Source organism: Brettanomyces nanus, chromosome 1 (assembly GCF_011074865.1).
Source record: "Brettanomyces nanus chromosome 1, complete sequence".
Classification (NCBI taxonomy): domain Eukaryota; kingdom Fungi; phylum Ascomycota; class Pichiomycetes; order Pichiales; family Pichiaceae; genus Brettanomyces; species Brettanomyces nanus.
In genome coordinates, this window is record NC_052374.1 from 2,193,011 (window position 1) to 2,220,967 (window position 27,957).

Here is a 27,957-nt window from a genome sequence, read left to right on the forward strand (position 1 = left end):
TACTTGCCTTTGTTACATATCTTCGGTAATACTCCGTCCGTCTCCACATGACAACCAATAAAAGGAAGTTTTTAGAATCTGATGTATCTGATGGTGGCGTATCACTGATTCCACAATCTGGACGACCTTCCAAACTGGCAAAGTTGACAGAGTCTATTTCAAGTCTGTGGGGTATAGTGAAAAGATTGAAGGAGCCCCAGGTCAAAGATAATTCATCCACGCAGTCTTGTGGCCAATCAACACCTTCGAAACCATCTGAAAAAGCCTTGCATACACCTATAAATGCTCGTCAATTAGCTGACCTATACGAGAAGGTGAAGCGTGAAAATAGTGTACTTTATTCGAGTCTAAAGAAAGACAGCAGTGATCAAATGAGATCTATACAACCGGAAAGTAATCATTCAATTGCAGATGGTTCTGTGTCACAATCTGGGGCGTCCCAATACAACAATAGCTTTTTTCGTGGGTTTGCAAACGACAGTAAGAATATAGATAGCAGTACACCTCGGTCAAAGTCTGTCATGGTGAGATCTTCAAATCAAGCACACCAGTCACGAAACGCATCTTTTGGAATAAATCCTATAGAACGCGCTCAACTTGTCCATCTTAAAAAGAGAATGGAGGCAGATCGATACCGGAGAACCAGATTAGGATATCTCAGAAGACATACACAAAACCTAGTTCATTCACGTAGCGTGACATCTTCTAGGAATTCATCTTATATGGATACGGGTATAAATACTGTGGAAGCTAATCATTCTGCTCCCCTAAAAACAACTATTCGTGCAAAGAAGGTTGCTAGAAAGTCTTTGGATTCTATTCCCGAGGATAAACGAAATAAAAGTGGATATTTCATGCTGAAGATGGCATATAATATTGATGATGACGATGTTGATAAAGAAACGCACGTGATCTCTCAGGCAAAGCCGCTTTCGGAAAAGTTGAAGTTCAATTCAAATACTTCTCTTTCTACACTGGATACTGTCCGAAAGCCAAAGTCGTTTGTTCCGAAGGAGAAACCAGTTAAAAGCCCTGAAAAGAGTACAAGGGAGCTCCTAAATGGCACATCAACTACCGAGCAGGATGAAGAGACTATTGGACCAAGTCCCGCATTCAAGTTTGGTGCTCTCCCAAGGATAACTAATGTTGTGTCTGCTCCTTTGCCCAAAGCAGAGAAAATCCACCAGGATTCGGTCCCAGCCTTTTCATTTGGACACGAGAAGCCTCGAGGTCAATCTGCTGGAAAGGCAGAGTTAATGCCATCTTTCAGTTTTGGTAGCAATTCGGTGCCGAAGGTTTTAGATAAGACTGAGGTTAAACCAATTAGTGGCAAACCCCTTGTCCCAGTACCTTCTGCTCCATTTGTTGCCGATGGTTCTGCTGTATCTACATTCTCTTTCGGTGCTCCAGCTAAAACTGAGACAAAGATCGGCGCAAAGTCTAGTACCGTCACTCCTGCTTTCAGCTTTGGTTCAAAACCTGAGAAATCATCGCATACCCCTTCGTTTTCTTTTGGTTCAAAAGCTGGTTCATCCACACCATTTGCAAATTCGGTGTCGCCAGCTGCTCCTGCTTTTGCTTCTGCTTCTGTCCCGGCCGCAACGCTTTCTTTCGGTTCCCGTACAAAACCGGAATCTAAGTCTGCTCCTCCAGCCTTTAAACTAGCTCTCCCTACACCACTAAAAGAGTCAGATAAGCAAAATTCATCTACACCTTCTTTCCAGTTGTCTGCTCCTACTCAGAAGAAGCCTGCCTTCCAGTTCAGTTCAGCCCCGCCGGCAGCGAAGGTTCAGGCTAATACACCTGGTTTTATCTTCGGCCAGAAAGCTTCTGGGATGGGCTCATCACTCTCTGCAGCCGCGCCAAATTTTGGAAACCATTTGCCTAGCCAGAATGTCCAGGCTAGTATTCCTACAAAACCTGCGTTCTCCTTCACTTCAAAAGACTCGACATCCACTCCTGCTTCTTCCATCTCTGCCTCATCTGCTACTGTTGCTAGCAAGCCAACTCTCAGTTTTGGATCTACTTCTGTGCCTACAAAGCCTTCGTTTTCCTTTGAAAGTTCTAAAAAGAACCAGCACCAATCAATAGATGGAGATTCTGAACAGCCTGGAGGATCAAGAAAGAGAAACAGAAACCAGACTTCTGCTCCTCCTGTATTCAAGATGAATGCTGCCAATGTTGTATCAACGGCCAACGGAAACCAGTCCAGTTTCTCATTTGGGGGTTACGCTGCAAAGCCCTCAAAGTTCGGCGCTGTCAATAAAAATGCAGCAGGTACATCCTTTGGAAGCAACAGCCCAACCGGTGTCTCGTTTGGAGCTGAAAGAGCGGTCAATGGTAGTAGTCTTACAAGGGCATCTACTCCCGGTGCACCAGCTACTACGTTTAACTCGTCTGCTTTTGGAAGTACTTCTAGAGCCAGTAGTATGCCACCAGCCTTCGGAGCCAATACCAATAGCAATGCTAATTCTAGCAATGGATTCTCCTTCAACACTACCAATAATGGCGGTAACGTATCTGCTCCCAAGCTTTTTGGATCTTCTAGCTCCAACAATAACGCCTCCAATGAATTTAATGGATTTAATCAGCCTAGTCAGAATTCAAAGCCACCTTTGGCGGGAAATAATGCCTCTGGATTTGGCGGATTTGGCAACGGAAACGCCTCCAATGGCGCCAATGACGGCAGCAAGGGAAAGCTATTTAGCCTCAATGAGTTTCCTACGCTTCCCCCATCACATATTCAGTCGTCAGCCTTCAGTTTTGATGGTAAAAATAACAACAATCCCAATGCCTTCGGAATTGCTAATGGCAACGGCAACGGCAATGGCAATAGCAACGGTAATGTCAATGGCAATGGAAGCTCTTTTGCGGGTCCTTCTACATTCAACTTTAACAAGTCTGCAACTCCTGATATCAACTTTTCTGGAAATATGGCTAAGCAAGACCCTGCTGCAATATTCAGTGGACCTCCAGCTCAGCCTCCGAGCCATCACTCAAGGAAGAAGCTGATGCCTCGGTCGCTCAGACGTCGTTGAGTGACTTTCCATGATATGTATTTTAGTTCCGATTACAATAAAATCTTGTATACAGCCGTACGTAGTCTTGCATCCTGACATGACGTTGACAATGTTCTAGAATTTCGACGTTCTTCGACGCGACAAAGATTATATATTTTTCAGCATTTTTTCATTTAATGTTTGGATCAGCCATCGCTTTCTTTCTTCCTAAATAGTTATAGTTATAGTTACGAATTCAAACACATTTGCATCCACAATGACATCAATTGCACCAGAAGGTAAGTAGTTATCCGAACTCATGCACCAAAATTATAATACTAACATATCGCTTAGTTCTTTGGGCCCAGCGCTCGAGCGACAAAATCGCCTCTAAAAATATTATCTTTTTAACGGTTCGCCTTCTTGATCCCGAAGATTTGAAGATTGATCTTTCTAGCAATGCTTTGAAGATCACTGCCAAGTCTGACGATCATGATTACAAGCTTGATATTGAATTTTTTGATGAAATAGATGAGAAATTATCCCATTATCATGTGGCAGGTTCTCATATAGCCTTCATTTTGATCAAGAAGAAGCTAGAAGTTAAATATTGGCCAAGACTCACCAAAGAGAAGGCCAAGTATCACTACATCAGAACTGATTTTGAAAAGTGGGTTGATGAGGATGAGCAGGCTGAAGAGGCTCCACAGGCTGATCATGATGATAGTGAGATGAGTGCTTTACCTGGACAGGACCAATTTGATATGGCCAAGTTGGCCGAGCAGTATGCTGGTAAGGGAGGAGCAATGATGGGAGGTTCTGAATAGGTGAATTTTAGTGAGAAAAAGTACGCTACGCTTTGTGCTAACGGTATGTAATATGTTATGTTCTGTGCTAGATTAGTAAAGATTTTAGTTATTGTTAATTTCATAGTTGCGCAAACTTATGATCCAGTTCGTCGAGTTCTGCAAGCATTTCGGTGATTTGTCGAAGATTCTTGCCTGATACCCTGTCCTTCTCGTCGCTAAGCTTCAGTATGAGATCCTTCACTACCAACTTCTCGTGGTCGATTCTGTCCTGGAATTGCTTGTTGACGTCACTCATACCAAAGATAGATATTTCCCATAAACCCCAAAGAGCAGATATTGCACATGCGGCAAGCGCTATGTATCCTTTAAGTGTAAAGCCCAAAGGTAATGCCTTTGGCTGAAGATTCTGACCAGCTAGATCAAGCCAGTCTTCCGTATTTCCAGCCGCATTACCCTTAGTGGGCATATCAGCTGCAAGACAAGTCTGAATGTAGTCAAACGGAAGGGAATCATATTTTAGTTGATCTCTAAGTACGTCTGGAGCTTCGACCAATACTATAGCTAAGCCTTGCTCAAGATGAAAATCCAAATGGCAATGGAAAAACCATATACCAGGATTATCGGCTCTAAATCTGATTACTGCGTGTCCATAAGTATTCACAGTCAAGGTATCCCTAACGCAGGGATGTTCAGGAAACTCGCTGGCATTTTCGTATTGGAAATGGTGTGGAACTTCGTACTCTTGAGATCTAACAACAACCTGGTACTGATGGCCATGCATATGTAAGGGATGCTTGTTCGAGTCATCATTATCGACCACTAAATCAACAACATCCCCTCCACTCAAAACAAAAGCATTTGTATTCTCTCCGTATATCCTATCGTTCATCACTAGATTATCCGGAGCTGTTAAGGCAGTTAGTAACGTCGGAACTTTAGGAGTGACGTAAGTTAAGTTGTTGAAAAATGCATAATTAACACCATCCCCTAAGTTATCCATATGCAAATTAAGATGTATTACATGATCAGGTTCCGGAAGAAGAGGTTGATTTATCAGGGGCTCCAAATTGAAGTCGTCAAAAGGTTCATAAGAATCAATGTCATAGAATTCCTTTCTGGGAACAGATTTGGCCATTGACTTGTCATATGAAAGATAGCTGATGGAAGTCACCTGAAGATCTTTTGGAATAGCGTCAAGCATTGAAGTATCCAGTGATTGGACAATACAAAATTGTTTGTTAACATCGGACAAACTCTTTGTTTTAAGTAAGATGGATGCTCTCTGACCAACAGCCAAATAAAGCATGTTGGCCCTAGCAGGTTTCGTATAGACACCATCAACTTCAACTATCTCAAATTCGTGGTCTTCTATGAATATGTATTGAGAAACCATAATGCCGATATTAGCAATGCGAATGATATATGTAGTTTCCGGCTCAACGCTAACAGTGACATTCTTAGAATCATTGAACAACATACTCTGAGGAATAGGTTCAGCACCTGTAGGATTGTATCTTGTTAGTTGACGTTCCGCAAGAACATCACTGGTGTCGTGGTACCAATCACTGACAGAAAACAAGCGTTCGTCATCATATTTATACTTGGATTCCACCTCTGAATCATGAACAATAACCATAGCCCTCAGCCCATCGCTATATTGACTTCCCGAGTGACTATGATACCAATATGTGCCAGATTGTTCAACCACGAAGTCATAAAGAAAAGTCTTACCTGGCGGTATAGGACACTGAGTCACGCCGACAGGTCCATCCATATGATTAGTGCGGTTCTGAAATAGGCCATGAAAATGTAAAGAAGTCGTAGTATTACCTAAGCCATTAGTAAGGTAAAGACGTATACGGTCACCTTTGTTCACTTCAATAACCGGCAAGGGAAATGACCCGTTGAACGATATAACAGATCGCTCCTTGAGACCATCAGGGTTGGCACGAATCCACTCTGCATTAAAATAATAGGAGCGAACCTGAGCAAAACAAATCCCTATAAATAAGAAGAGGGAAAGCAGCATCAGACGATCAATAGCCAAGTATGTAAGAGCAAAACAAGGGAATAGAAGGAGTATGATTTATGCAAGAATTAAAAAAATGCCCGAAACCTGAAGGCGAAAGCCGGTTAAATCAGCTTTATTTAGACTTGTTTTAGGACCCTCGAATTTTCGTTGTCGGAGTTATCGATGTGATTAAGCGATGCTATTAGTGTTCTTCGTCTAGTATATAGTTTCCCAGTTTGTCCATTTTCAAGTTTCCTCCTGAACTTAGGACGTCTATAATTTTTTCATTTTCTTCGTCTTCAAGTTCCTTGAGTTCCTCTGGTTGCTCTGGTTCTTCAAGTTCTCCTTCTTCTTCAAGTTCTTCTTCTTCTTCAAGTTCTCCTTCTTCTTCAAGTTCTTCTTCTTCTTCAAGTTCTCCTTCTTCTTCAAGTTCTCCTTCTTCTTCTCCTTCGTTTATATTCATACTCTGAACTGCTCCCTGTAAATCCCTGTCAATCCTATTCAACTGCTTGTTATACCCTGATGCCTGAACCTGAACATCCAAATCACCTTTTCTCTCAACATCTCGACTAAGCACCGGATATGCATACTTGTATTCCTCACCATATCCATCAGTGTCCTCAGTGTCTCTGTCTTCTTTAGGAATGTACTTGAACCGCCTTTTGAAGAACCTTCTGACACATTCAACATCTCTCTCAAAGTAAAATTCTGCGTCAGGATGCTCAACTGAGACACATTGAGGGAAATCAATCACCACGAATCCTAATTCCTTCTCTGGATCCCATGTACCGTCTTCCTTGATCATGATGTTATACTCATTGAAATCTCCGTGGATCAGTCCATAATCTGCTAGTCTCACTATATACTGCATCAATTGGCTGTACAACTTCCTGTAAGAAGCATGCTTTCGGAGGATCTTCATGGTAAATCCTTCAATCCGCTGCATGAGAACACAATGCTTTGTATAGTCATAAGGCTTTGGAACACTGAATCCATTGTCATACAAAATATTCATGAAATCCCATTCTCTTTCTGCTGCAAGCCTCGATAAATACATCCAACTTTGAGCCTGCTTGTTGCGTAAATAGTCCCTTTTCGTCTTCACAGACCTGAACGACACTCTACCAAGACGGTGAATCTTCAACACTCTTCTTTCCTGCTTGGGCCCAAATGCCGAATAGATATCAGACTCTTTACCCACTCCAATAGTCGTACCAAGGGTACTAAAAGTATTATTTTCTCGCATATTCTTCAATGCAAGATAATCGAAGCCATTATAAGTGAGCTTGTAACCATCATATTTTGCATTCCGCAATCTGGAAATGAGACTAATCTTGGCGAGATCAGAGATAGCCTTGTTGGCAGCACCTGCACCGTTTCTAAGTGATGCTGTTTGACATATCAGCTTAGTAGGAACAACCTCGTGGGTTCTAGACCCAATTTCAACAGCATTCAACAATTTCCAGTCCTCTGGTGTCAAATATTGCATATACTTGGTATCTAACTTCATCTCTGTTGTGAAGAAGGAAAGATAAAGAAAGTACCCAAAATCCTGAAAATGAAAATATGAGAAAATTTTAGATTTCATGAAAAAAAAGAAACTTTAAAGCTTCAGAGAACTTCAAAGCTACACATACTACATCACCGCTGAAAATAAGCTTATTTTTAAAGATTTAAGTCGATTAATTAGCAAGACAGAATTCCCCTTGAATTCATAGAATTTAACGAGAGTTCATGGCCTTGTTGACAGTTCTCTTCAAGTTCAACTCGGCCTTTCTCAAGTCATCCGCGCTAGAGTCTTCCAATTCCAAGGAAGCCAAAGCGTCTGATAATGCAGTCTCGATTTTGTTCTTTTGAGACTTCTTCATCTTAGCGGAAAGAACAGGGTCAGTGACAGTAGATTCGACAGAGGAGACGTAAGACTCGAGTCTCTGGTGAGCCTCGTGCTTTTTAGCGAATTCCTCATCGGACTTCTTGAACTTGTCAGCATCGTTGATCATCTTTTCAATCTCATCATTAGACAATCTGCCGACAGAGTTGGAGATGGTAATGTTAGCAGACTTACCAGTAGACTTTTCAAGAGCAGTAACCTTCAAAATTCCGTTAGCATCAATCTCAAAGATTGCTTCCAAGACTGGTTCACCAGCTGGCATTGGAGGAATTCCCTTCAAGTCGAACTCACCAAGCAATGTGTTTTCAACACAGTTGACTCTCTCACCCTGGTAGACTGGGAACTGAACAGTAGTTTGCATGTCCTCAACAGTGGTGAAGGTTCTTCTCTTGATGGTAGGCACAGTGGTGTTTCTTGGAACAACAGGAGCAAACACATTACCTTGCATGGCAACACCGAGAGATAATGGAATGACATCCAACAACAACAAATCCTTGGTATCGTCAGAAGTAGACTGACCAGTCAAAATAGCACCTTGAACGGCAGCACCATAAGCAACAGCCTCATCAGGGTTGATCGACTTCTCCAATTGTTTACCATCGAAGAAATCGGACAACAACTTTTGAACCTTTGGAATTCTGGTAGAACCACCGACCAAAACAACCTCATCAACCTCGGCCTTAGAAAGACCACCATCCTTCATGACCTGATCGACAGGCTTCAAAGTAGACTTGAACAAGTCGCTGTTTAAGTCCTCGAAACGAGCTCTAGTGATGGTAGTAGAAAAGTCCTCACCATCGGACAAAGAATCAACTTCAACTGTAGTTTGGGTCACAGAGGACAAAGTTCTCTTGGCCTTCTCGGCAGCTGTTCTCAATCTTCTTAAAGCTCTGGCATCCTTAGAGATGTCCAAGCCAGTCTTCTTCTTGAAGTCCTTTTGGAAGAAATCCAACATGTTGTTGTCAAAGTCCTGACCACCTAAGTGAGTATCACCAGCTGTGGCCTTGACAGTGAAGACACCACCCTTGATGTTCAAAAGAGAGACATCGAAAGTACCTCCACCCAAGTCAAAGATTAAAATGTGCTTCTCCGTCTCGGTCTTACCAGCACCTAAACCGTAAGCAATAGCGGCAGCGGTTGGCTCGTTAATGATTCTCAACACGTTCATACCGGCAATGGCACCAGCATCTTTAGTGGCCTGTCTCTGAGCATCGTTGAAGTATGCTGGAACGGTAACGACAGACTTCTGAATTGGCTGACCAATTTTGGCCTCGGCAGTCTCTTTCATCTTATTCAAAACCATGGAAGAAATCTCCTGAGCAGAGAAAGTCTTAGATTCGCCCAAATATTCAACCTGAATTTTAGGGTTTCCGGCATCGTCGATAACCTTGAATGGCCAGGTCTTAATATCCTTTTGGACATTCTCGTCGTTGAAAGCTCTACCAATCATTCTCTTAGCATCAAACACAGTATTTGTTGGGTTCAAAGCAGCTTGGTTCTTGGCAGCATCACCAACCAATCTCTCCTCTGGAGTGAAAGCAACGTAGGATGGGGTGGTTCTGTTACCTTGCTCGTTAGCGATGATTTCAACACCGGCTGTCTTGTCGTAAACGGCAACACACGAGTAGGTGGTACCCAAATCGATACCAATAGCACCTGGGAAAGTTCCTTCAGACATCTTTGCAAATGATAAGGTTATCCTTTCTAAATGGAGAGTTAAAACAGAAGGAAAAAAGCTTCAACTTCTATCAAAGCTCACTGAAAAATCTGAAAAAAAAATTTTCTTACCGTTGAAAAATAGAAAAATTTTTTGATTTTTCAATTTTCTTGACTCTCAGATTTTGAACTTTTCAAATTATCCTTTTCTTTATTCACTTTGCCAAGAAAAAAGAAAAAATTTTCACGGGATGGGCGTGTACTACATAAAATGTATTGAAGCTAAATGGTAGCCGGAGAAGGCCCTATGCTATTATTAGGAAGATCTGAGATATCACCAGGATCGATCTGTCTGTTTGTTTAATCTCCTAATCTGTATTATTTCTGTGATTAGGGATTCTGCCTTGTCAACTTCTTCCTGTGTTCCTTCAATAGTAATTTTTTGTGGCTGCATTGAAGCTGGGATCATGTTCTCCGATATTGACCGGTAGAAGCAAATTATCATGTAACGAAGCTTGCTGATGTACTTTAATTTTGGCATTGGAAGATAGCCTAATTTTTTCAATTCGTTTCCCGTGCTTTCCGATCAAAAAAGACACTTCCTTATAGGGACATAAAAGGTTATGAACAGTTAAGGAGTCAATTTCCAGTTTGGGCTCTTCTTTCGTTTCCTTTTCAGTCTTTATTAACTTCAGCTTATCTGCAAAATCCGTTCTTTGGTTCAAAAGGTTTTCCTGGTAGTATAAAGATGATGGAGGAGACAATTGTGCCAAGGAGTAGAGTGAGAATGTGAAGTTTTCAGAGGCTCGCGACATGTGATTTGTAATAAGATCAATTGCTTCCAAGATGAGGAAGTGATTATTTGGGATCTCAACTGTATTAAAATCAATTTGAAAGCATTTAGCAATGAATTGAGGATGTATGAATGTTGAAACCTGAGTCAAAATGATTGATTTGGGAATAGTTGAGCAAGACTCCGTTGGAATTATTATCTGGATCCCTCCTTCGGTATGAAAGAGATGAGAAATAAGCTATTTGTTAGATGGAAATAAAGAATGATGACACGTTTTGCGAAAACTTACCTTTACAACCAATTCTCTATCGTTGACTACTAATAGCCATTTGGAAGTTAGATGATGGAGTTTATAAACATGTACACACGGTAGACAGGAAATATCACTCGCAGAAGATGCTGTCGAGAACTGTTTCATGGCAAGCTCATTTGCCAGGTATTCGCAAAGTTGTTCAATATTGTTTCTACCATTAATCAAGATTCTCGTCTGAAGAGGATTTCGTTTGTAAGTACAATCTTTTAAAGGAAGAACGAAACGAAGCGGATAAGCATTGAAATCAAATGGAACAGAACAACTCAGGGAATCTCTATACCGGGAGGTTTCAAGGGGATCTTCATACACTTCGATCTTCATGGTGATGAACTAATACAAGAACTGCATTGATGAATCCCTTTTATCACACCGCCACATCAAAGATACTTTCTCCGTTGCCCTACTTTTGCACCGCCACGTTTGGACATTTGAGAAAGTTAAGCCGGTCACAGGAGATCTTATTGAGTAATAGAATGTCAGACACAACACTATCCTCTGCTACATTATCTACGAAATTCCCAAATTATGAATAATCTTCATTGACGGTAATCTGTTGTTATCGTCAAGGGCAAACAAGTTCTCCACCCAAGAAGTTTGCTCCCCCCAAAAGAACTCCGTCATGACCGACAATAGATATCTAATCTAAGCTTAACGGCGCAGTATGAAAAAATTTCTTTATAGTGTAGTAAACGAATTCGTCCCCCTTCGCGAACTTATGCACTACTAACCTTGCCCACCCATATTTATGAGTGATGGTCGGAACTAAGATGAACTAATGCTGTCAAACTAAGAGTCCGTAATTTTTTTTACTATTTTGCACTCTTTTATTCCTTCCTCTATAAATCTTTGCTTAGCATATCTTCTCCTTCTTTACTAATCATCATGTCTGATGCAGCTCTTGGAGAAGTGATCTTCTCGTCAGTCAAGCCTATCATACGTATGTATATGATCATATTGACTGGATTTTTTCTTGCGAGGACGGGCTATCTTGGTGTAGCTACCTCCCGTGCCATCAGTGATTTGGTTCTTCTCGTGTTTATGCCTGGTTTGATTTTCGATAGGGTTGTCAGTTATATATCCATTGATGATATCAAAACTATCGGCGTCATCGTGTTGTCAGCCGTCATCCTCTACGTTCTTAATGCTGCCGTTGCTGGTCTTATTGTGCTGTTTACACCCGTTCCCAAAACAAAAAAGTATCGTTGGGTGGGTGGAGCTATGTTGGCTGGAATCATGCAGAACGTATCCGATTTACCGATAGCCTATTTGCAGGCCATGTCTATGTTGACTACTGAACAGTCGGAGAAGGGTACAGCCTATGTCATTATTTGGTTGGCAATGTACGTGATGGCACAGTTTAACTGTGGTTTATTTCAGCTTGTGGAATTGGATTTTAAGTACATTAGATCTCATGCTGACGACGAAGAAGAAGATTTAGATCATGATCAGGAGACTCAGAACAGTAGTTCGACCACCAGAGCAGAAAAGGAATCCCATCAGAAAGTCAGTGAGAGCGAGGGAACCTCAAGTGGAAGCGAGGGTACTAAGAACAAATCCTCCCAACCTGAGAAACCTCAACAAATGCCCGATGCTTCTATATCTAACATCGAGTCCGTGTCCAGTCTTTCCAGTAGCGACACTGACCCAATGCAGCAGAAGACACAAAACTACTCCGGTGAGAAGTCCGACCACAAAACACTTCCCGTTCCTAAAGCATTACACCCTATTAGCAGGGTCGTCTCCATGACTGATTCTGATATGATACCAGTATCTCCGACGTCTACACTATCAGAGGCTTACACACTTGAAACGGAAAACTCGAGAATACATCACCGAAGAGGTTCTTCGTCACTGGATCCTCGCTCGTTGGTCAGAAAAACCACTTCTCGTGCCAGCAAGATGTTTTCGCCGACTGTTTCGCATCCCACTGTGTCCAAAATTCCTTCTGCTAGAAGCTATAATTACCGTGATGAAGAGATGCCTATTGATGCAGAGTTAGATCCAATTTCATTGTATGAAAGTGACACGAGAAGCAATAGAACTAGAAGAAGTAAGCCAGAATCTTTGGCCGAAGGATTGATTAGAGAGTATTCTCGTGCGGAACCTCACAATCAAAACACCTCAACGATGGCTAACATCGTTACGGAAACGCAGTTGAGCCATAAAGATATCGAGGATGTGAGTAAAAAGCTTCCATTGGCAAAGAGATATAAAGTGGTTCGTTATTTTCTTTTCTTTGCGGCAAATTTCAAGAAACCTAATTCCATCGCCTTGGTTGTCTCCCTTACTGTTGCATTGATACCTTGGTTGAAGGCTTTATTTGTAAATACAGGATCCGTTACCGTTGCAAATGCACCAGATAAACAGGCTCCTCTATCGTTCATTCTCATGTATGCCGATTACATTGGTTTACCCTGTGTGCCTATAGGCTTGCTGCTTATAGGCTCGATTTTGGGACGTTTGGAGGTGTCTCAGATACCACCAGGTTTCTGGAAATCGATCTTATGTGAGACGATCTACAGATTGTGCATTTTACCTATTATAGGTATTCTTTGGGTGAACAAGTTGAAGGCTATACATTGGTTAGATGATCCAATGGCCATGCTTGTCACATGTATTGAATTTGCGTTGCCGAGTGCTACCGTTCAAATATACATTACCGCCAGTTGCATGAAGCCAGGAGAGACAGAATGCGCTCCTATGAATTGCTTGGCTTTGTACATTATCTCTCAGTATGCGCTTTTGGTAGTCTCATTACCCATCGTCGTCTGCTATACGATCAAGGATGTCATCGACTTTTAATCGCTTACTCATAAGTACATACATATAGTTTTAATTAACGCATCGTATAAATATTAAATGAGTATCTATCTACCTGATGGAGGCTGCGAGCACGGTCGCGCTTCTGATAACATATTTGAGACAAGGGCATCTCCAAGTGAAGACGTCTTCCCTTTTTTCTTCTTATTGTTCTTGCCCTTGAGCCGCCAGTGATATATCTAAATTTTGACAACCTCATTCAATTCTCTCAATTGCTATGGACCAGTCAGATGAAGACGCTGCGGAGATGTCCAAGACTCAAGAATTGCAGTCGTACCTCGCCATAGGGCGTCGCAAATTTCACAGTGCTGTCAATGCAACCAAACAGTCCAGCTATTATAAGAAGGTGACGCAGCGTTTCAATGGTGATAATTCGTCATCGGAAGATGATTCTGTACCCGAAAATGCATTCATACAATTATATAACAGTTATAGTCGTGAGACAAGCCCTGGATCTTACTTTACCAAGGTGTCTGGAGGTATATTTACTCCAGGACGACTGAACAGAAAGAATCGAATGATGCTATCTTTAGCCAAAAGAATGGCTAGAGCATCTGTTCCCTACTCTGCTGCCGATCAATTTGAAGATCAATTTGCCGAGGCAATTGAACATCCCATTAACCAGACCCACTTTGAGGAGTACGATGACGATGACACTTCCTCCAGTGGCTCTCAGGTGGCTGTTGACAATGTTGCAGAAGAGATCACAATAAATAGAATGAGTGGAGTGATAGCCGCAGGTATACCGAGAACATTGTTGAGAATTCGGATTGGCTCCCAACAAGAGGCAGAAAATATCATTACCAACGATTTGTATACAGATCAGTATGGAATGTTTATGGTGGAGATCCAAACCGAATATGCCCCCTCATATGTTGAGGCGAGCTCGACAATTAATCTGGAGGTTATTCAGCTCGAAGATATCCGATCAATTCCATTGAAAGGGTTGAGTGTGATTTCTGACGTTGATGACACAGTACGAATAACAGGCGTGGTTGGTGATAAGATTGATATTTTCAGAAACATCTTTTCTAGACCTTACTCTGAGTGTGAAGTGCCCGGAGTGCCCAAATGGTTCCAAATAATGGACCAGCATTTTGGGTGTGCCATTCATTATGTGTCCAACTCTCCCTGGCAGGTGTACAACATTGTAAGCGGCTTTTTAGAGTACGAAAACATGCCTATGACGTCTATACATTTAAAGCAATACTTTGGAAACATATTTTCTTCGGTGAGGATGGCTTCATCGGAGAGAAAGAAGGGTACATTGGAGCAGATTATTCGGGATTTTCCGCAAAGAAAGTTCATTCTCTTGGGAGATTCTGGCGAACAGGACATAGAGGCATATGTATCTCTTATACCAGAGTTTGGCAACCAAATCTTGGCTATATATATAAGGGCTGTTGCTGGATCCTTTTCTTCTTTGGGTAACGACAGAGACAATGTTAAGAGGCTTGAACGTATGCTCAGCAAGAACAAATCTCAGTTGCACAAGCCCAAGACTATAAGCCAACAACCTCTTCCTCGTCGAATTCCTCCCATAGTTCCTCACAAACCCTCGGAACTGCATGGAAAGCCTATCAACCGGACTTCTCGAACGAGACTGCGACGCTCTATTTCTATGGGCAACAATCCACCGCGGTTGCCTGCTAGAAGGATTCCGGAAATCTCACTTCCTGAAGGAGGAGCTCTCTTGGATCGAGACCAAGACCATCATCATCTTCCTTGGCTCAACTCCTCTCCCCTTCCAGATACTTTGGACGAATTTCCTGGTGATTTCAACCAGAATTCTGTAGTTCTCGACCTCAAATTTGAAACATGGAAGGAGAGAACAGCAGAGGTTGTAAAAGAACTTCCTGCAGAGATTGAATTGAAATTCTGGTGGAATCCAGAAGACATCATGAAAGAATGCTTTGATCTACTTAAGGCAAATAGTTAATCATTACGTTGCTAGCTGTATAGTAAATTGAATGGTGCTCATTAAGCATTTGCTTCAGCAAAAGCTCCTTCACCATCTCCGTAGTCCTTTATAACTGTACCATCACTCTCCTTTTCATCAATCTCCTTCAAGGCCTTCCTAAACTCTGACATATCAACTGCAGTACCCTTTTCTGCTGCAAGTTCCTCCTCCTCTCTAAAGAACCTATCCTGGAACTTCTTCATCACTATTTCTCTACCATTCAACACCGTCTTAGTCATCTTTTTAGCCTCTTTCTGATTCAGTATCTTTTGCTTATGATCTTTTTTCCATTTAGTAAATGTCTCCTGTGTCATCTCCGTAAGCTTATCGTGAGCCAATTGATCTCTTGCTGTTTCAATATACTCTTCCAATGTAATTTTAGGCATCTTATCTGCATCCAACCTCTCTTGTCGCGTCTGTTCCTTAGTCTTCAACACAAAGCCCGGAGGTAACGAATGACGATATTTACATTCAATACCCATCTTAGAATCATTGTTAGGACACTTCCAGAACCATCCATATTTTCCATCCTCCACTGCTCCAATAAAATACTTACAGACCTTATCCGTAGAGGGCTGCTTTCCTTTCTGCTTACTGGCAACAACCTTCCTGAGCTTTTCCTCGTCCCATTGATCCATGGTATCGTTCAGCTTGTCCTCTCGATCTTGCTCTTTAATTCTATCCTTTTCATCTGTGTATAAATCTCTCTTCTCGCCTTTTCTCACTATTCCCAAATCATGACTGAATTTGCAGTTCTTTCCTCTAGTACATGCTCCCACTTTGAAGTACTCACATAGAATCGTTTTAGGATCGACTCCAAATGGTATCTTCTGCTTTGGAATCGACGTCTTTAGCAACCTCGCAGCTTCCTCTTGTGCCTTCTCTATCGCCTTCTTTTCATCTCCCTTTCTTTTAGCTATTTCGTCCTGCTTCCTCAACTCAGGATCCTGCTTCTTTACCGTCTCCACATATTTCTGTACTCTCTTAGACTTATTCTTATTTTTCAACCCAAATGTTTTATCCTCGGCAACTTGAGAAGCTCTCTTCGATTTCAACTTCTTTTCAGCTTGCCTTTGTTGCTTATTCTGTTTCTTTGATGGCATATTCAACCACTGCTCTATACGTAAATCTATGAAAAGTGAAAAATAGGCACACTACTTCAACCTTCTTTTTCCTATGTCTTGTGCGGAGAAGTGAAAAAAAAAATTTGGAGCTTGAAAAAAAAAAAATCTCACGCAGTAGCGAATCTTTGAGAGGGAGAAACCTCAATTGCTATCGCCAGTCCTTTCCTTTGTCTTCTATTTCAACAATTAAGATGTTTGCTTGTAAGGTGAAACTTCAGGCTTCGCATCTTAGACTGCTTAGAAACCTTAGTTCCCGTTGCAAAGGTTTTCATACTGGAACCCGACTCTCGTCTGCTCATCAACAAAGGTCTCCTAGATCTAACAATATTTCCAGAAGGATGCGCAGAGATCTCAACATTGCCTTCATCGGAGGCTTACTATTGGCTACGTCGTATATTTCAATTACCAAAAATGGATTACATGCCGATTCTTCCATTTCTTCCGCTTCCTTGGATAAGCTAATGGCTGATACGGCGGCTATGGAAAAACGTTCCTTTTCGACATCTGCAACTACCACGGACTCTGTGAGAAATGGCGGTACAGGATCCAAGCAGGACAAACAGGGATTACCGATTTTCAATGATGAGGAGGTTAGCAGAAGATTGCGCCAATTTGAAGAGAGCTATCTGGTTCAAAGAGGTAAAGGTGTCAGCCGTTATGACATATGCCAATTATCAAGCAACAACCCTATTGAAGATGATCGGTCCGAGAAAATCGTTCAGGTTCCAATTCAAGATCAGAATCATAATAACGAAAGGGACAGCTCTGATTGGTATTTTTGGTCAGTTTTTGACGGCCACGCTGGCTGGACCACGTCTGCCAAACTAAGAGACGAGTTGATCAATATTGTTGTTGAAGAATTGGCAACATCCGCATACAAGTTAACTGATGAAAACCTACGTATGGTGCCAACCAGTGACTCCATTGATCGTGCCATTAAGGCTGGTTTCCTCAGACTAGATGATGCCATTGTCAATAAGAATGTGCAGAAGTTGTTAGATCTTCCTGAAAGCACCAACACTGCAGCAGAGTTACTTATGCCTGCGCTTTCTGGTTCATGTGCTTTGTTATCTTTTTATGATTCCCACACAAAGCGTTTGAAAGTGGCCGTCACTGGAGATTCGCGTGCTTTACTCGGTTCGCTGAACGATAATGAAGAATGGACTGTAAATAGCTTGTCTGTCGACCAAACAGGCTCCAATCCTAGCGAACTGGCACGCCTAGTTAGCGAACATCCAAATGAGCCTAATGTGGTCAGAAATGGTCGAGTGTTAGGCTCTTTGGAGCCTAGTAGAGCGTTTGGAGATGCAAGATACAAGTGGTCTAGAGACTTACAGCTCAAGATTTACAACAAGTTCTTTGGACGTCAACTCCCCACTAATTTGAAGACTCCTCCCTATGTTACCGCCGAACCTGTAGTGAGTACACATGACATCAATCCAGAGAAGCATGATTTTCTCGTGTTGGCATCGGATGGATTGTATGAAATGCTTTCCAACGAAGAAATCGTGGGCTTAGTGATTCGTTGGATGGAGAAGCAAAACATGATCAAACCAAAGACCTCGTTTCTTGATTCTATTATTCCCAGATCAAAGGATTTGCATTTACCTACGGTTATTAATGTATCCGAGAGTTCTGCTAAATCATTCAAACAGCCATTTAGGAAGAGCACATCCACAGGAAATTACCTGGTAGAAGATGATAACGTGGCTACTCATTTGATCCGAAATGCGCTTAGTAACGGCGGTAGTAAAGATCATGTTAACTTGCTAGTGAGTATTCCTTCTCCTCTCAGTAGGAGGTACAGAGATGATTTGACGGTGAGTGTGGTTTTCTTTGGAAATGGAGAGGCCATCACTTCTGATAAAGGCGGACTTGTTATTAACAGAGCAGCTACAAAAGGTGGATTAGACAAGCCGAGCAAAGCTAGATTGTAAGTATGAGTAGCAGTGTACATAAATAGCCAAATAAAGAGAGAGTAACAGAAGAAGAAAAAAAAACGAAGACACAATTAAGAATAGTATTCGAACAACTATCCTTAGCAAGAACATGAACTTTCCTTTATATCGGTTTGGGCGGGAGCACTCAAGTCGATCCTATTACTCTCGGCACGTGAGCTGCCTTTCTTTGCAACAGCGTCAGGAATCTTTTCTCCAATGGTTGTAAAAACATCGTTGACGCTAAATGCTGTCTTAGCACTGGTCTCGAAAAAAAGTAGGTTCTCCTCATTGGCCAAGTCTTGTCCTTCGTCTCTGGAAACCTTTCTGGCACCTTCGATCTCCTCTCCGGACTCAGAATCTAACGTAAGGTCGTATTTGTTACCGACCAAAGCTATAATAATATTCTTAGCGGCCTGTTCATGCAATTCTTTGACCCAATGACGAGCCTTTATGAAGCTGGCAGGCTTTGTTATATCGTACACAACCAAAGCAGCCTGTGCATTTCTGTAGTATAATGGAGTTAAGTTGGCAAATCTCTCTTGTCCAGCAGTGTCCCAAATCTCGAATTTGATATTTTTATCACCTATTGTGCATCTTTGCGTTAGAAAAGCAGCGCCGATCGTTGGCTCCTTGTTCTCTTCAAAGTCATTCGAAACAAATCGGAGAACTAGAGACGATTTGCCCACAGCTGCTTCTCCTAAAAGCACCAACTTCACTGAAATTTGGTTATTAGCGGGAGTTGACATAGCGTATCAGATTCCAGAGACTAACAGATAATGTAGCTTCGAATAGTGGCGCAATGTTTTCTTGTAAAATAAACTTGTTTCTCATTCTTTCTTTATCTTTTAGATAGCAGACAAACTTTGGAATCTATAAAATTCTCGGCTGAGCCCGGGCCTCATTTTGCGTCGATCGACTCAAAATTTACTGTGCACCCTTGACATGTCTCATTTAGGAAACTTAAGTGTAGCAGGAGTTGGGTTTGATACAGGCAGCCAGACTGGAACGACAAGATCACTTCGAGGAATATATAAGTGCATTAAAAGTAACTCATTATGCTGACAAGTAACTGTGATGTATTAATTTCCTTCTTCGGTCAATCATGCCTCAATTCTTCGATAACCCTTTTCCAGTCCCTTATTCGGCAAAAGGAAGATCCTACAGATTTCTACGCTTGGATAACGGCATTCTTGCACTTATTATTTCGGATCCTACAGAAGATATTGCCACCATGTCACTTTCTGTCGCAACTGGACATCATGCCGATCCTGACAATGTTCCAGGTTTAGCACATCTTTGCGAACATATGATTTGTGTAAGCTCTAAAGAATATCCGCAAATTGATAGCTATAAGACTAAAATTCACGAGGCTGGAGGTTCCTGCAACGCTGTAACTGTCAACGAAAAAACTTCCTTCTTCTTCAGTATTCCCATTGTCTTTTCCAACAACATTAAAGAAGGAAAAGATGCTTTCGGTAGCGTCCTCGAGGTGTTCGTTTCCTACTTCAAGCATCCACTATTCGATGCCAGCTATGCTGATAGAGAAGTCATTGCTATTGACAACGAACATACTAAGAACTGCTCCTCAATTAGCAGGATCGGCTTCCAAGGTCTAAAGCTTCTAGCCAATCCTGCTAATGAGTTTCATCGATTCTCCACTGGTAATTACACCACCTTACACGAAACCATCTCAAGAAACGATATTCAAGCAATTCTTAAAGATTTCTTCAAAAAAGAATATCTTCCAGAACGTATTGCTATCGTTTTAAAAGGCCCACAAACCCTCAACCACTTACAAAAATTGGCCGTCACCCATTTCTCCACAATTGGTGAAGAGAGATCAGGCTTTGAAAAGCTTTTGAAGAAGTCCTCTTCTAAATCGCATACTGAAAACCTTCCGGAAGGTCTCTTAGCTTCACATATTGCAGCTGCTATCTGGCTTCCGAGGTATAAATCAATTATTTTCACTCCAAATCAATTGGGAAGATTCATTATCATTTCAAAGGACGACTCTGAGCAGGTCTTGAGAATCTTCTTTCCTTTTAATATTAGTGGTTCTGACTGGTCACCTAAGCAGCTATCTATCTTTGCTTCTTTCTGGTGTCATATCTTGGGAAGTGAAACTAAATCCAGTCTCAACAGCTCATACCTCAAACAAAAATACATTGGTGAATCGGTCGCAAAAGCTTTTTCTCTATCCAGTAACACCACTGTTTTGGAGTTGCAGCTAACTATGACACAAACAGGAGTCAGAAATCTGGATCATGTCATTCAACTGTTTTTTGACTACATGAGCCTGTTCGTGAATCCAAGAGATCATAAATTTGAACGTAAGTTGGCCAAAGCCTTTTCTCAGTTCAATAGTATCAATTTGTACAATTTCTTCCACGCCGAGAATGGTGTTGGTGGTTTAAGTGAGATGAGGTCACTTAGTGAAAGACTTCTTTCCTCATTCAAATCGCTATCTCAGTGGTTCTTCTTAGGTTCACCGTGCTTCGATGTCACTGATGAAGGATTTGTTGATTCCTTTAATCAAAGTAAAGCTTCTGAAGCATTCTGGATCCATCAAACTCAATCGTTCAAAGATTTTGTGACCTTAACTTGCAATCCCGATAATATGCTACTCAGCTTTGTAGGAAATTCCTTCATCATGGAATCAGGAGCATCGTGGATTACGAATCAAAACATACCAGACTGTAAGGATGAAAACTTCCAATTTACCTATAAGGTGGGTAGTTTTCCAAGTAAAAGCTGGAATATGAACACAGATAGTGGCGTCTTCAGAATTCCGCCTCCAAATAGCTTTGCTCCAAAGATCATCACTCAGCAAAACAAAATCTTAGCCATGTTCGAAGCCAATATGGAAACTTCCATGGGAGCAAGTTTAGGTTACGCAGTAAAGAATATAACCACTACATCTGTTCCCGAATTGAAGTACTTCGACTCTGGATGTCAATTCTGGATTAAAAAAGAGTACGATTCCACCTTTGACGATAAATTGTTTGTCAGCGTAGAATTATCCTCTCTTACTTCTGACATTACAGTCTCTGATATCATTGCTTTAGAATTGCTATGCAATTTAGTGAAAAATAGGCTTCGTGAAGAACTCTATCCAGCACTCGTCATGGGATATAGCTATGATATATTTCCATCTTTGAAGGGAGATATAGGAGTAATTCTTCACATCTCAGGTCCCAAGCTGAATATTCTTAAAGTATTGGGATTGTTGGTCAACGAAACTAAGATTGTAACCCGTACCTTCCTAAGCAGTGTCACTTCAGAAGAGTTCAGAGACTCCAGAATTGATGTGATGAAAAAGTACAAATCTGGCCAAGCAATGCCTTCTCATACATTAGTATCTCTTGGCTTGATGGCGATTATGGAGCAGAACACTTGGTTGTTGGACAGAAGGATTGAAGCTCTTGAAGATTTAGACTTCACAACCACGGCGGCAATATTTCGTACTCTCTTCCACAGTTGTTATGCAAGTTGTTTGGTTCACGGGGATATTGACGACAAAGAGAAGGTTCGGCAGGAGATTACGCAATGCATTAGCCAGTTGGTTGACCACTTCGATGGTCAAAACCAGGCTGCACCTTCAACAATTTGTCTTCCCGAAAATCAAAATATCACTGCAAAGTCGACATGCAAAGATCCAACAAATGCCCTCGCTTACTTCCTTCAAACATCATTGAGAAGAGACATGCAATCCAGAACGCTAACCAAGCTTTTATCCTTCATTCTTTCCAACTCTTTACTCTGGAAGCTCAGAGTCCAATATCAACTTGGTTATGTGATCATGGTTGGTCTAAGAACATTTCGGAAAGTGGAAGGTATTCATATAACTATCATGAGTGCTGAATTGAAACCCGAAGCACTAGAAACAAAAGTTCAGGAAATCATTATGGAGTGGTATGTTGAATTCCGTAAGAACTTGAACGATGAGAAGTTTCATTCGCAGTACATCAGCCGCTTTCTTTCTGCGTACAGCAGTTCCAATCAAAAAATGAATGTCGCTGGAGGTCCTTCGAGTTTAACTCAGGGTTCTTTAGTTTCTGGTGTTTCTGGAAGCTCTTTAGCAAGACAGCACCAAGGATATTGGGATCAGATAATCAACAGATCATATCAATTCTCCCACAATTTGACTGGTGAAGACTCAATTGACGTATCTTATTTGAGAAACCTAAAATTGGAATCCTTTTTGACCTTCATCGAGACCAAGATCCTTCCAACATCCAGGAAAAGGATCAAAGTGTCTGCAATGTTGTCAACCGAATGTTCCCAGGAGGTCGTTGAACAGATGCTTACTCCGATTCGACTTTACTGTTTTCTTTCTTCTGTTGGCTTACCAATCAAAAGGGATAAACTTGAAGAAATTCTTGAAGAATCCGGAGAATCTAAAGTGGCTCTCTGTAAAAACTTGCTTAAATACTACAAACGCCAAGGTAGAACTTTTCGTTTGATTACAGCAGGTCTTACCAAATTGCCGATAGCTGTATTTCCAAGCACTAATAAAAAGATGTGGGATGCCAAGATGGAACAAACGGTGCCTTTTGAAATTGATATCAATCATTTGCAAGAATGGCAGAAGCACGTCGGTTTTGTTTGCGATGAAAGCTTGGGTAATCTTCTTGAAGAATACAGAGCGACAGGAGTTTAGATCATGCTTTCATTACCTTTTTACACACCCAAAACTCACATTTATACTTCCATAATCCCAAAGCTTTATCATCTCCACCATAAGTTGTTTCTATATCAGACTCATGTTGAACGAATTCAAATCCCATGTCTTTAATCAATCTTAAAAGATCTTCTCTAGAAAGCTCTAAACCCTTCGACGGCGTAGGAATCTGCGTCTGCTCATGAGTAATACTATCTATTATCTTAGTGTTAACCACTTCGTCGTCATCCTCGTGATGCCATAATAAAGGACCAAAATTCACCCAGTAACCGTCATCTCTAAGACAATTTCGTATGGATTTGATGTAATCAATGACATTTGAAGCAGTATCAAGAAAGAAGCATGTAGCCACTACGTTGAACTTCTTAGCGTTGGTCTTTCTGAACTCTATAGCTTTTGCATCTTGAGTGTAGGTCTCATTTATCTTATTGAGATTCATAGGGCCGTACAAATCCACAAATGAACCGGTAACAATCGACATGAGATCGCCAACTGGAATCTCTGGATATTTTTCGTTGATCAGCGAGATGTCTCCAGGAAGGTAATCCGGAAGATACACCTGTCTGATCTGGTAGTTGCGCTTGGCGACGTTAGATGCTTTGTGAATGAAAGGACAGATACAGAAGTTGTTGGTAGAGTAAGAGCAATTAAGAATGTAACTAGAGTTGAGAAGCATGTGATAGGATACCTCGTTACCTTGCGTTCTGAATCCTCTTTTAACAAACTCGAGTACGAGCCTTCCCAAGCCAGCGCCTGGCACCAATACTTGAAGGTCCTGTCTAGAGGGAACATCGGGGTAAAGATCTTCACATGCCGTGAGAATCCTCCCCATTGAGATATTACGTTCTGATTCGCCGATTTGTGACCACTCTCGAACGTATTGTATCATCAATCCTCTAACTTTATCCAGATCCTGAGTAGTGCAGAAAGACCAAGTAGATGGATCCATCTGGGCTCCCCAGCTGACCGCTGTCTTCAAAGCCACGTCCTGGAAAAATAGTTCATTCTTTTCAATACCGAATTCAAGCATTTCCAAATGGGATGGGAACCAAGGAATAAGTGCCTTTTCTTCTTCAGTCAATGACTTCCACTTCAACCTCTTGGGATTTAAGATCATTGATCTGGCCCATTGACCATAATTATAAAAAGCAGATAAAACTGAAGTAAGTGCCTTGTATTCATCAGCATCTCTGGAGCTCTCTTCAAAAGATTGAATGGGCTCCGACATTTTCGTTGATGAACAATAAGAAGAGACACACCTCAAAATAACCATGTTGAAAAATTAAGGAGCCCCATCACTTCACCTTTTCAAAGAGGTAATTTTCAGATCTTCGAAGGATTTAATAGGAAAGCCGAAGAATTTCTTGTATTGAAAACATTATTTAAAGCCTATTTAACAGACATTTTGTCAATTCTCTTGACAAGCTCTTTGTTCTCATTCACCAAACTTTCCACCATCTTCCCCAATTTGTCAAGCTTATCGTAAATCTTATATTCTTTCCAAGGAACGCATACATCCTTACTCCTTTGAATAGGGGGAGTAAGATTCTCAAGTGACTTCTTCCAGACGTCAAAGTTCTTGCTGAACAACGGATCCTCCTGCTCGGCTCGCCGCTGGCGGATAATGGAGTCGTTAACTCTGGCACTATGATCTTCATCTGTGTCAAAGCCATCAGCCAAGTTCCATTCTGTATCAATTTCATTGGCATCGTCCGCAACACGCATGCTTCGATTATAGACAACTCTTTGAGCTTCTTTAGACTCGTAACTGGAAATATAGGCCAATACTGGAGCATATAAAATAATCATCACCTTATCACAGATCTCGTCATAGACAGTCTTACGGACCCACCAACTTAATGGAATTTCCAAAAACACAATTTCAACTAGGTTCAAAGGAGGACAGAATATCTTGGCATCAGGAGCACGAATATATTTCAAGATTTTGGAAGAGTACTGAGCCAGATATTCGTCGGTAGCATTTTCAACAACGTCGCTATACGCCTGAGCGTACAAGGCAATCAAAATGTTAAGAAGAATAAGAATGACAATGATGGCAAATGCATAATAAAGTATACTGCCGTAAGGAGAAGCAAATCTGCTTATAGTATCAAAGTTGGGTCCGGATAAAATTGTCCGAAGTAAAGACTGTATTACGATTTTGGTCAATTCTCTCTTTCCGTCAGCCTGGTCCAAACCTAAAAAGGCTTGCAAGAAGCCAATCAGAATGAACGTTAACATAACAAAGAATATTATAGATTCTTTCATCATTTTTTTTATAACAACGATCATATTACCAACGAATTGATAAACGTCCAAGAAAAGTAGCAATCTGGTCCACATGAAGGGAGCAGCAAGAGAGAGGATTCTGTATGACATGATGTTGAGTTTCTCATTACTTTCGGGAGTTTTCGCATAAATTCCGGCGAGCCTGATAACCAGGGAACCCAAAACTAGAGCATACATGGAATCGTTGAAAGCATTGGAAAACTGAATATAATTAAGACCAATATGAGAGAACTTTGTCAGCTCATCCAAAACAAATGCGATGGTGAACAAATAATAGACAACTTCCCAGAAGTTCAGATGGAGTGCATCTGTATCAGTATTAACAATGATAGTGAAAACAAAAAGATAAAGAAGAGAGAAGAAAATCTCCAAGATATTTTGGTATAAAGGAGTCTTGATTCTTCCCGGATCAAAATGATAGGCCATTCCGTCCCTGGAAATACCTCTGAAGAGAACGTATTCCGTTGGGTCGTGATTTGATTGGACTATCCATCCCCTCCAAAGCCACTTAATGCATCTCTGGTACCCAGACGAGCCAATGATAGTAGTGGAATGCATATCAACGGCCAACTCAAGAGCATTTTCGGGATCTGCATCTTCATCATTAAGATTGATCGAGTAGCGATGGCATAACATGGAAAGAAAGAGATATTTATCGTCAGTCTCCCTATCAATTAAGATGGAAGCTATTTTCTCAGCAGCAATCATTCGTGCAGAGTATAAATCGTTGTTACTGAGTTCATTTTCCATGAGAGATCCGTACCATCCGGCCACTTTCAATAAACAGAATATCAATGCTGCTTGGTATCTTTTGGCAGAAGATCCTTTGCCACTCCCTTCTCCCCCTGCTGCCATATAAACAGCATTAATGGCATAGTCGTTGAGAATGATAGAGTCTTCACCGATTATGGATTCACTGGAAATAGTAGTGGGTATCAACTTATCTATTAAAGTTTTTAGATTGATAGCAATTCGTAGAACTTGTCTCGATGAGGGACTCAAGTAATCATTACAATCTTCATCTTCATAGATAGGAAGGGAGACAACTTCTGGCATCTTTGATTAGAATCAAGGAATTTTTCGCCAATTTTTTGCCAATTGCGGTGCCAATACTGAGCCAATGCAGTAGTATTTGGTTCTATTATGACTGCCTTTAGCAATCGATTGTACCCCTGAATACAAAATAATACGCGAAGAGGAATTTTTCAGTAGATGTCGTTACGCGTTAGAGGAAGCGCAGAGAAAGAACTAAGAGTGGGCAGCTGAAGTATTGTCAACTCCTATTGGATTTAAGGTTCAAAATGCCATTCAAAACGCTTCCCAGTGATCTCAGAAGTCAAGTTAATGCTGTGGTGAAGGCATACTCTCCTAGTGAAAAAGTGTTTCTACATTTGGTCGATTATTATGAAACAGAGCTCGTCGCAAGATCGGCGCCTGACAACAAGAAGAGAAAGTTCGACAATTCTGGATCTGTGGCCGACGTTTCGGCATTGCCAGAGAGTTTAGAGGGATTGCAAATCATTCTTCAACTCCCAGATCTTTCAGTGCAATCGCCTTTTAGAAAAAAAGTGAACATGGTGATAGGAGCTTACACAGATAAGGAGCCACTTCTAGCGTTCACTAAGTCGATCAAGACGAGGCCGGAATTCATACTTGATGATCTTAGTGATGGTAATGTGGAGTTTGCTACGATTCTTCAAGTTCCGGATAAAAAACCATTACGTATGCTTCTTATAGCGTATAAAAAGAATTTGGGTCATCTCTACAAAGATGGTACCCTATTGGTTCAATTCAATAACGACATACTTACTGAACAGTTTGGTCCTGTTTTACAAAATATGAATCTTACCGAGTTTCTTCTGAGGCAATTTGCTGTATTTAAGTTATTAATAGTGGATGGCACTACTGAGGATGTTTTCTTCGTCCATACATACATTGGAAATAAGGAAGGACATCTCTATTTTCTTCCTGACCATATGATTTTTGGATTCAAAAAGCCTATTCTTGTCTTCAAAACATCGGATATCATCTCTGTTACTTATACATCGATTACAAGAAATACATTCAACGTTTCTCTTGATGTTAGGACTGGTGAAGAAGGAGAAGAAGCTGGTGAGAAAATCGAGTTCTCTTTAGTTGAACAGGGAGAGTTTGAGAAGATAGATCAGTACGTGAAGAGCAAGAAGTTTGAGGATCGATCAATGGCTGAGGAATTAAAGGCACAGAGGCAATTGAAAAGTAAGAACGATAAGGCTGGTGCTCTTAGTGAAGCAGCCAAGTTAGTTCCTGGGGGAGAGAAGATTATGGGAGATGTCGATGATGATGACGATGAAGAGTTTGATGCTAACTATGAAAGTGACGGAGATGGATTGGACGGAGATGACGAGGATGACGAGGATGACAAGGATGACAAGGATGACAAGGGAGGAAACAACGGTCATAACGATGATGATGATGATGATGATGATGATGACATCGACGACAATGATAACGATATCGCCGATTACACAGACATTAATCTCGAACAAGAACTTAAAGACCTTCAGGACGATTTAGACGACGACGACTATCTCAAAATGGCCGACTATGGAATGCCTAATTAGGGTCAAGCTACATACAGTACAGCAAAATAATATGCGGGTATGATTAAGAATAAATAGCATAACGTAAT

The 27,957-nt window shown here is 41.2% G+C and overlaps 15 protein-coding genes across 15 annotated transcripts; 7 read left to right on the plus strand and 8 right to left on the minus strand.

Annotated features, from left to right (window-relative positions):
* Positions 1-90: 90 nt before the first annotated feature.
* On the plus strand, positions 91-3,038 carry FOA43_001008 (uncharacterized protein; the record flags this gene model as incomplete). The annotated part of the gene is made up of 2 exons (XM_038921332.1): positions 91-98; positions 164-3,038. 2 exons carry the CDS (start codon positions 91-93, stop codon positions 3,036-3,038), a joined length of 2,883 nt encoding a protein of 960 aa, XP_038777260.1.
* Positions 3,039-3,276: 238 nt separating this feature from the next.
* On the plus strand, positions 3,277-3,826 carry FOA43_001009 (uncharacterized protein; the record flags this gene model as incomplete). Its single annotated transcript, XM_038921333.1, has 2 exons — positions 3,277-3,298; positions 3,354-3,826. 2 exons carry the CDS (start codon positions 3,277-3,279, stop codon positions 3,824-3,826), a joined length of 495 nt encoding a protein of 164 aa, XP_038777261.1.
* A 100-nt stretch (positions 3,827-3,926) lies between these two features.
* On the minus strand, positions 3,927-5,582 carry FOA43_001010 (uncharacterized protein; the record flags this gene model as incomplete). Its single annotated transcript, XM_038921334.1, has 1 exon — positions 3,927-5,582. The coding sequence occupies one exon, from the start codon at positions 5,580-5,582 to the stop codon at positions 3,927-3,929; it is 1,656 nt and encodes a 551-aa protein (XP_038777262.1).
* A 439-nt stretch (positions 5,583-6,021) lies between these two features.
* On the minus strand, positions 6,022-7,329 carry FOA43_001011 (uncharacterized protein; the record flags this gene model as incomplete). Its single annotated transcript, XM_038921335.1, has 1 exon — positions 6,022-7,329. The coding sequence occupies one exon, from the start codon at positions 7,327-7,329 to the stop codon at positions 6,022-6,024; it is 1,308 nt and encodes a 435-aa protein (XP_038777263.1).
* A 211-nt stretch (positions 7,330-7,540) lies between these two features.
* On the minus strand, positions 7,541-9,388 carry SSB1 (Heat shock protein ssb1; the record flags this gene model as incomplete). Its single annotated transcript, XM_038921336.1, has 1 exon — positions 7,541-9,388. One exon carries the CDS (start codon positions 9,386-9,388, stop codon positions 7,541-7,543), a length of 1,848 nt encoding a protein of 615 aa, XP_038777264.1.
* Positions 9,389-9,628: 240 nt separating this feature from the next.
* Positions 9,629-11,093, minus strand: FOA43_001013 (uncharacterized protein; the record flags this gene model as incomplete). Its single annotated transcript, XM_038921337.1, has 3 exons — positions 9,629-9,676; positions 10,449-10,464; positions 10,984-11,093. The coding sequence occupies 3 exons, from the start codon at positions 11,091-11,093 to the stop codon at positions 9,629-9,631; spliced, it is 174 nt and encodes a 57-aa protein (XP_038777265.1).
* A 261-nt stretch (positions 11,094-11,354) lies between these two features.
* On the plus strand, positions 11,355-13,274 carry FOA43_001014 (uncharacterized protein; the record flags this gene model as incomplete). Its single annotated transcript, XM_038921338.1, has 1 exon — positions 11,355-13,274. The coding sequence occupies one exon, from the start codon at positions 11,355-11,357 to the stop codon at positions 13,272-13,274; it is 1,920 nt and encodes a 639-aa protein (XP_038777266.1).
* Positions 13,275-13,509: 235 nt separating this feature from the next.
* FOA43_001015 (uncharacterized protein) lies at positions 13,510-15,231 on the plus strand (the record flags this gene model as incomplete). The annotated part of the gene is made up of 1 exon (XM_038921339.1): positions 13,510-15,231. The coding sequence occupies one exon, from the start codon at positions 13,510-13,512 to the stop codon at positions 15,229-15,231; it is 1,722 nt and encodes a 573-aa protein (XP_038777267.1).
* A 41-nt stretch (positions 15,232-15,272) lies between these two features.
* FOA43_001016 (uncharacterized protein) lies at positions 15,273-16,355 on the minus strand (the record flags this gene model as incomplete). The annotated part of the gene is made up of 1 exon (XM_038921340.1): positions 15,273-16,355. The coding sequence occupies one exon, from the start codon at positions 16,353-16,355 to the stop codon at positions 15,273-15,275; it is 1,083 nt and encodes a 360-aa protein (XP_038777268.1).
* A 212-nt stretch (positions 16,356-16,567) lies between these two features.
* FOA43_001017 (uncharacterized protein) lies at positions 16,568-18,313 on the plus strand (the record flags this gene model as incomplete). The annotated part of the gene is made up of 1 exon (XM_038921341.1): positions 16,568-18,313. One exon carries the CDS (start codon positions 16,568-16,570, stop codon positions 18,311-18,313), a length of 1,746 nt encoding a protein of 581 aa, XP_038777269.1.
* Positions 18,314-18,414: 101 nt separating this feature from the next.
* Positions 18,415-19,062, minus strand: VPS21 (Vacuolar protein sorting-associated protein 21; the record flags this gene model as incomplete). The annotated part of the gene is made up of 1 exon (XM_038921342.1): positions 18,415-19,062. One exon carries the CDS (start codon positions 19,060-19,062, stop codon positions 18,415-18,417), a length of 648 nt encoding a protein of 215 aa, XP_038777270.1.
* Positions 19,063-19,418: 356 nt separating this feature from the next.
* On the plus strand, positions 19,419-22,976 carry FOA43_001019 (uncharacterized protein; the record flags this gene model as incomplete). Its single annotated transcript, XM_038921343.1, has 1 exon — positions 19,419-22,976. The coding sequence occupies one exon, from the start codon at positions 19,419-19,421 to the stop codon at positions 22,974-22,976; it is 3,558 nt and encodes a 1,185-aa protein (XP_038777271.1).
* Position 22,977: 1 nt separating this feature from the next.
* Positions 22,978-24,225, minus strand: FOA43_001020 (uncharacterized protein; the record flags this gene model as incomplete). Its single annotated transcript, XM_038921344.1, has 1 exon — positions 22,978-24,225. One exon carries the CDS (start codon positions 24,223-24,225, stop codon positions 22,978-22,980), a length of 1,248 nt encoding a protein of 415 aa, XP_038777272.1.
* Positions 24,226-24,386: 161 nt separating this feature from the next.
* On the minus strand, positions 24,387-26,342 carry FOA43_001021 (uncharacterized protein; the record flags this gene model as incomplete). Its single annotated transcript, XM_038921345.1, has 1 exon — positions 24,387-26,342. One exon carries the CDS (start codon positions 26,340-26,342, stop codon positions 24,387-24,389), a length of 1,956 nt encoding a protein of 651 aa, XP_038777273.1.
* A 245-nt stretch (positions 26,343-26,587) lies between these two features.
* Positions 26,588-27,889, plus strand: FOA43_001022 (uncharacterized protein; the record flags this gene model as incomplete). The annotated part of the gene is made up of 1 exon (XM_038921346.1): positions 26,588-27,889. One exon carries the CDS (start codon positions 26,588-26,590, stop codon positions 27,887-27,889), a length of 1,302 nt encoding a protein of 433 aa, XP_038777274.1.
* Between the last annotated feature and the right edge of the window lie 68 nt (positions 27,890-27,957).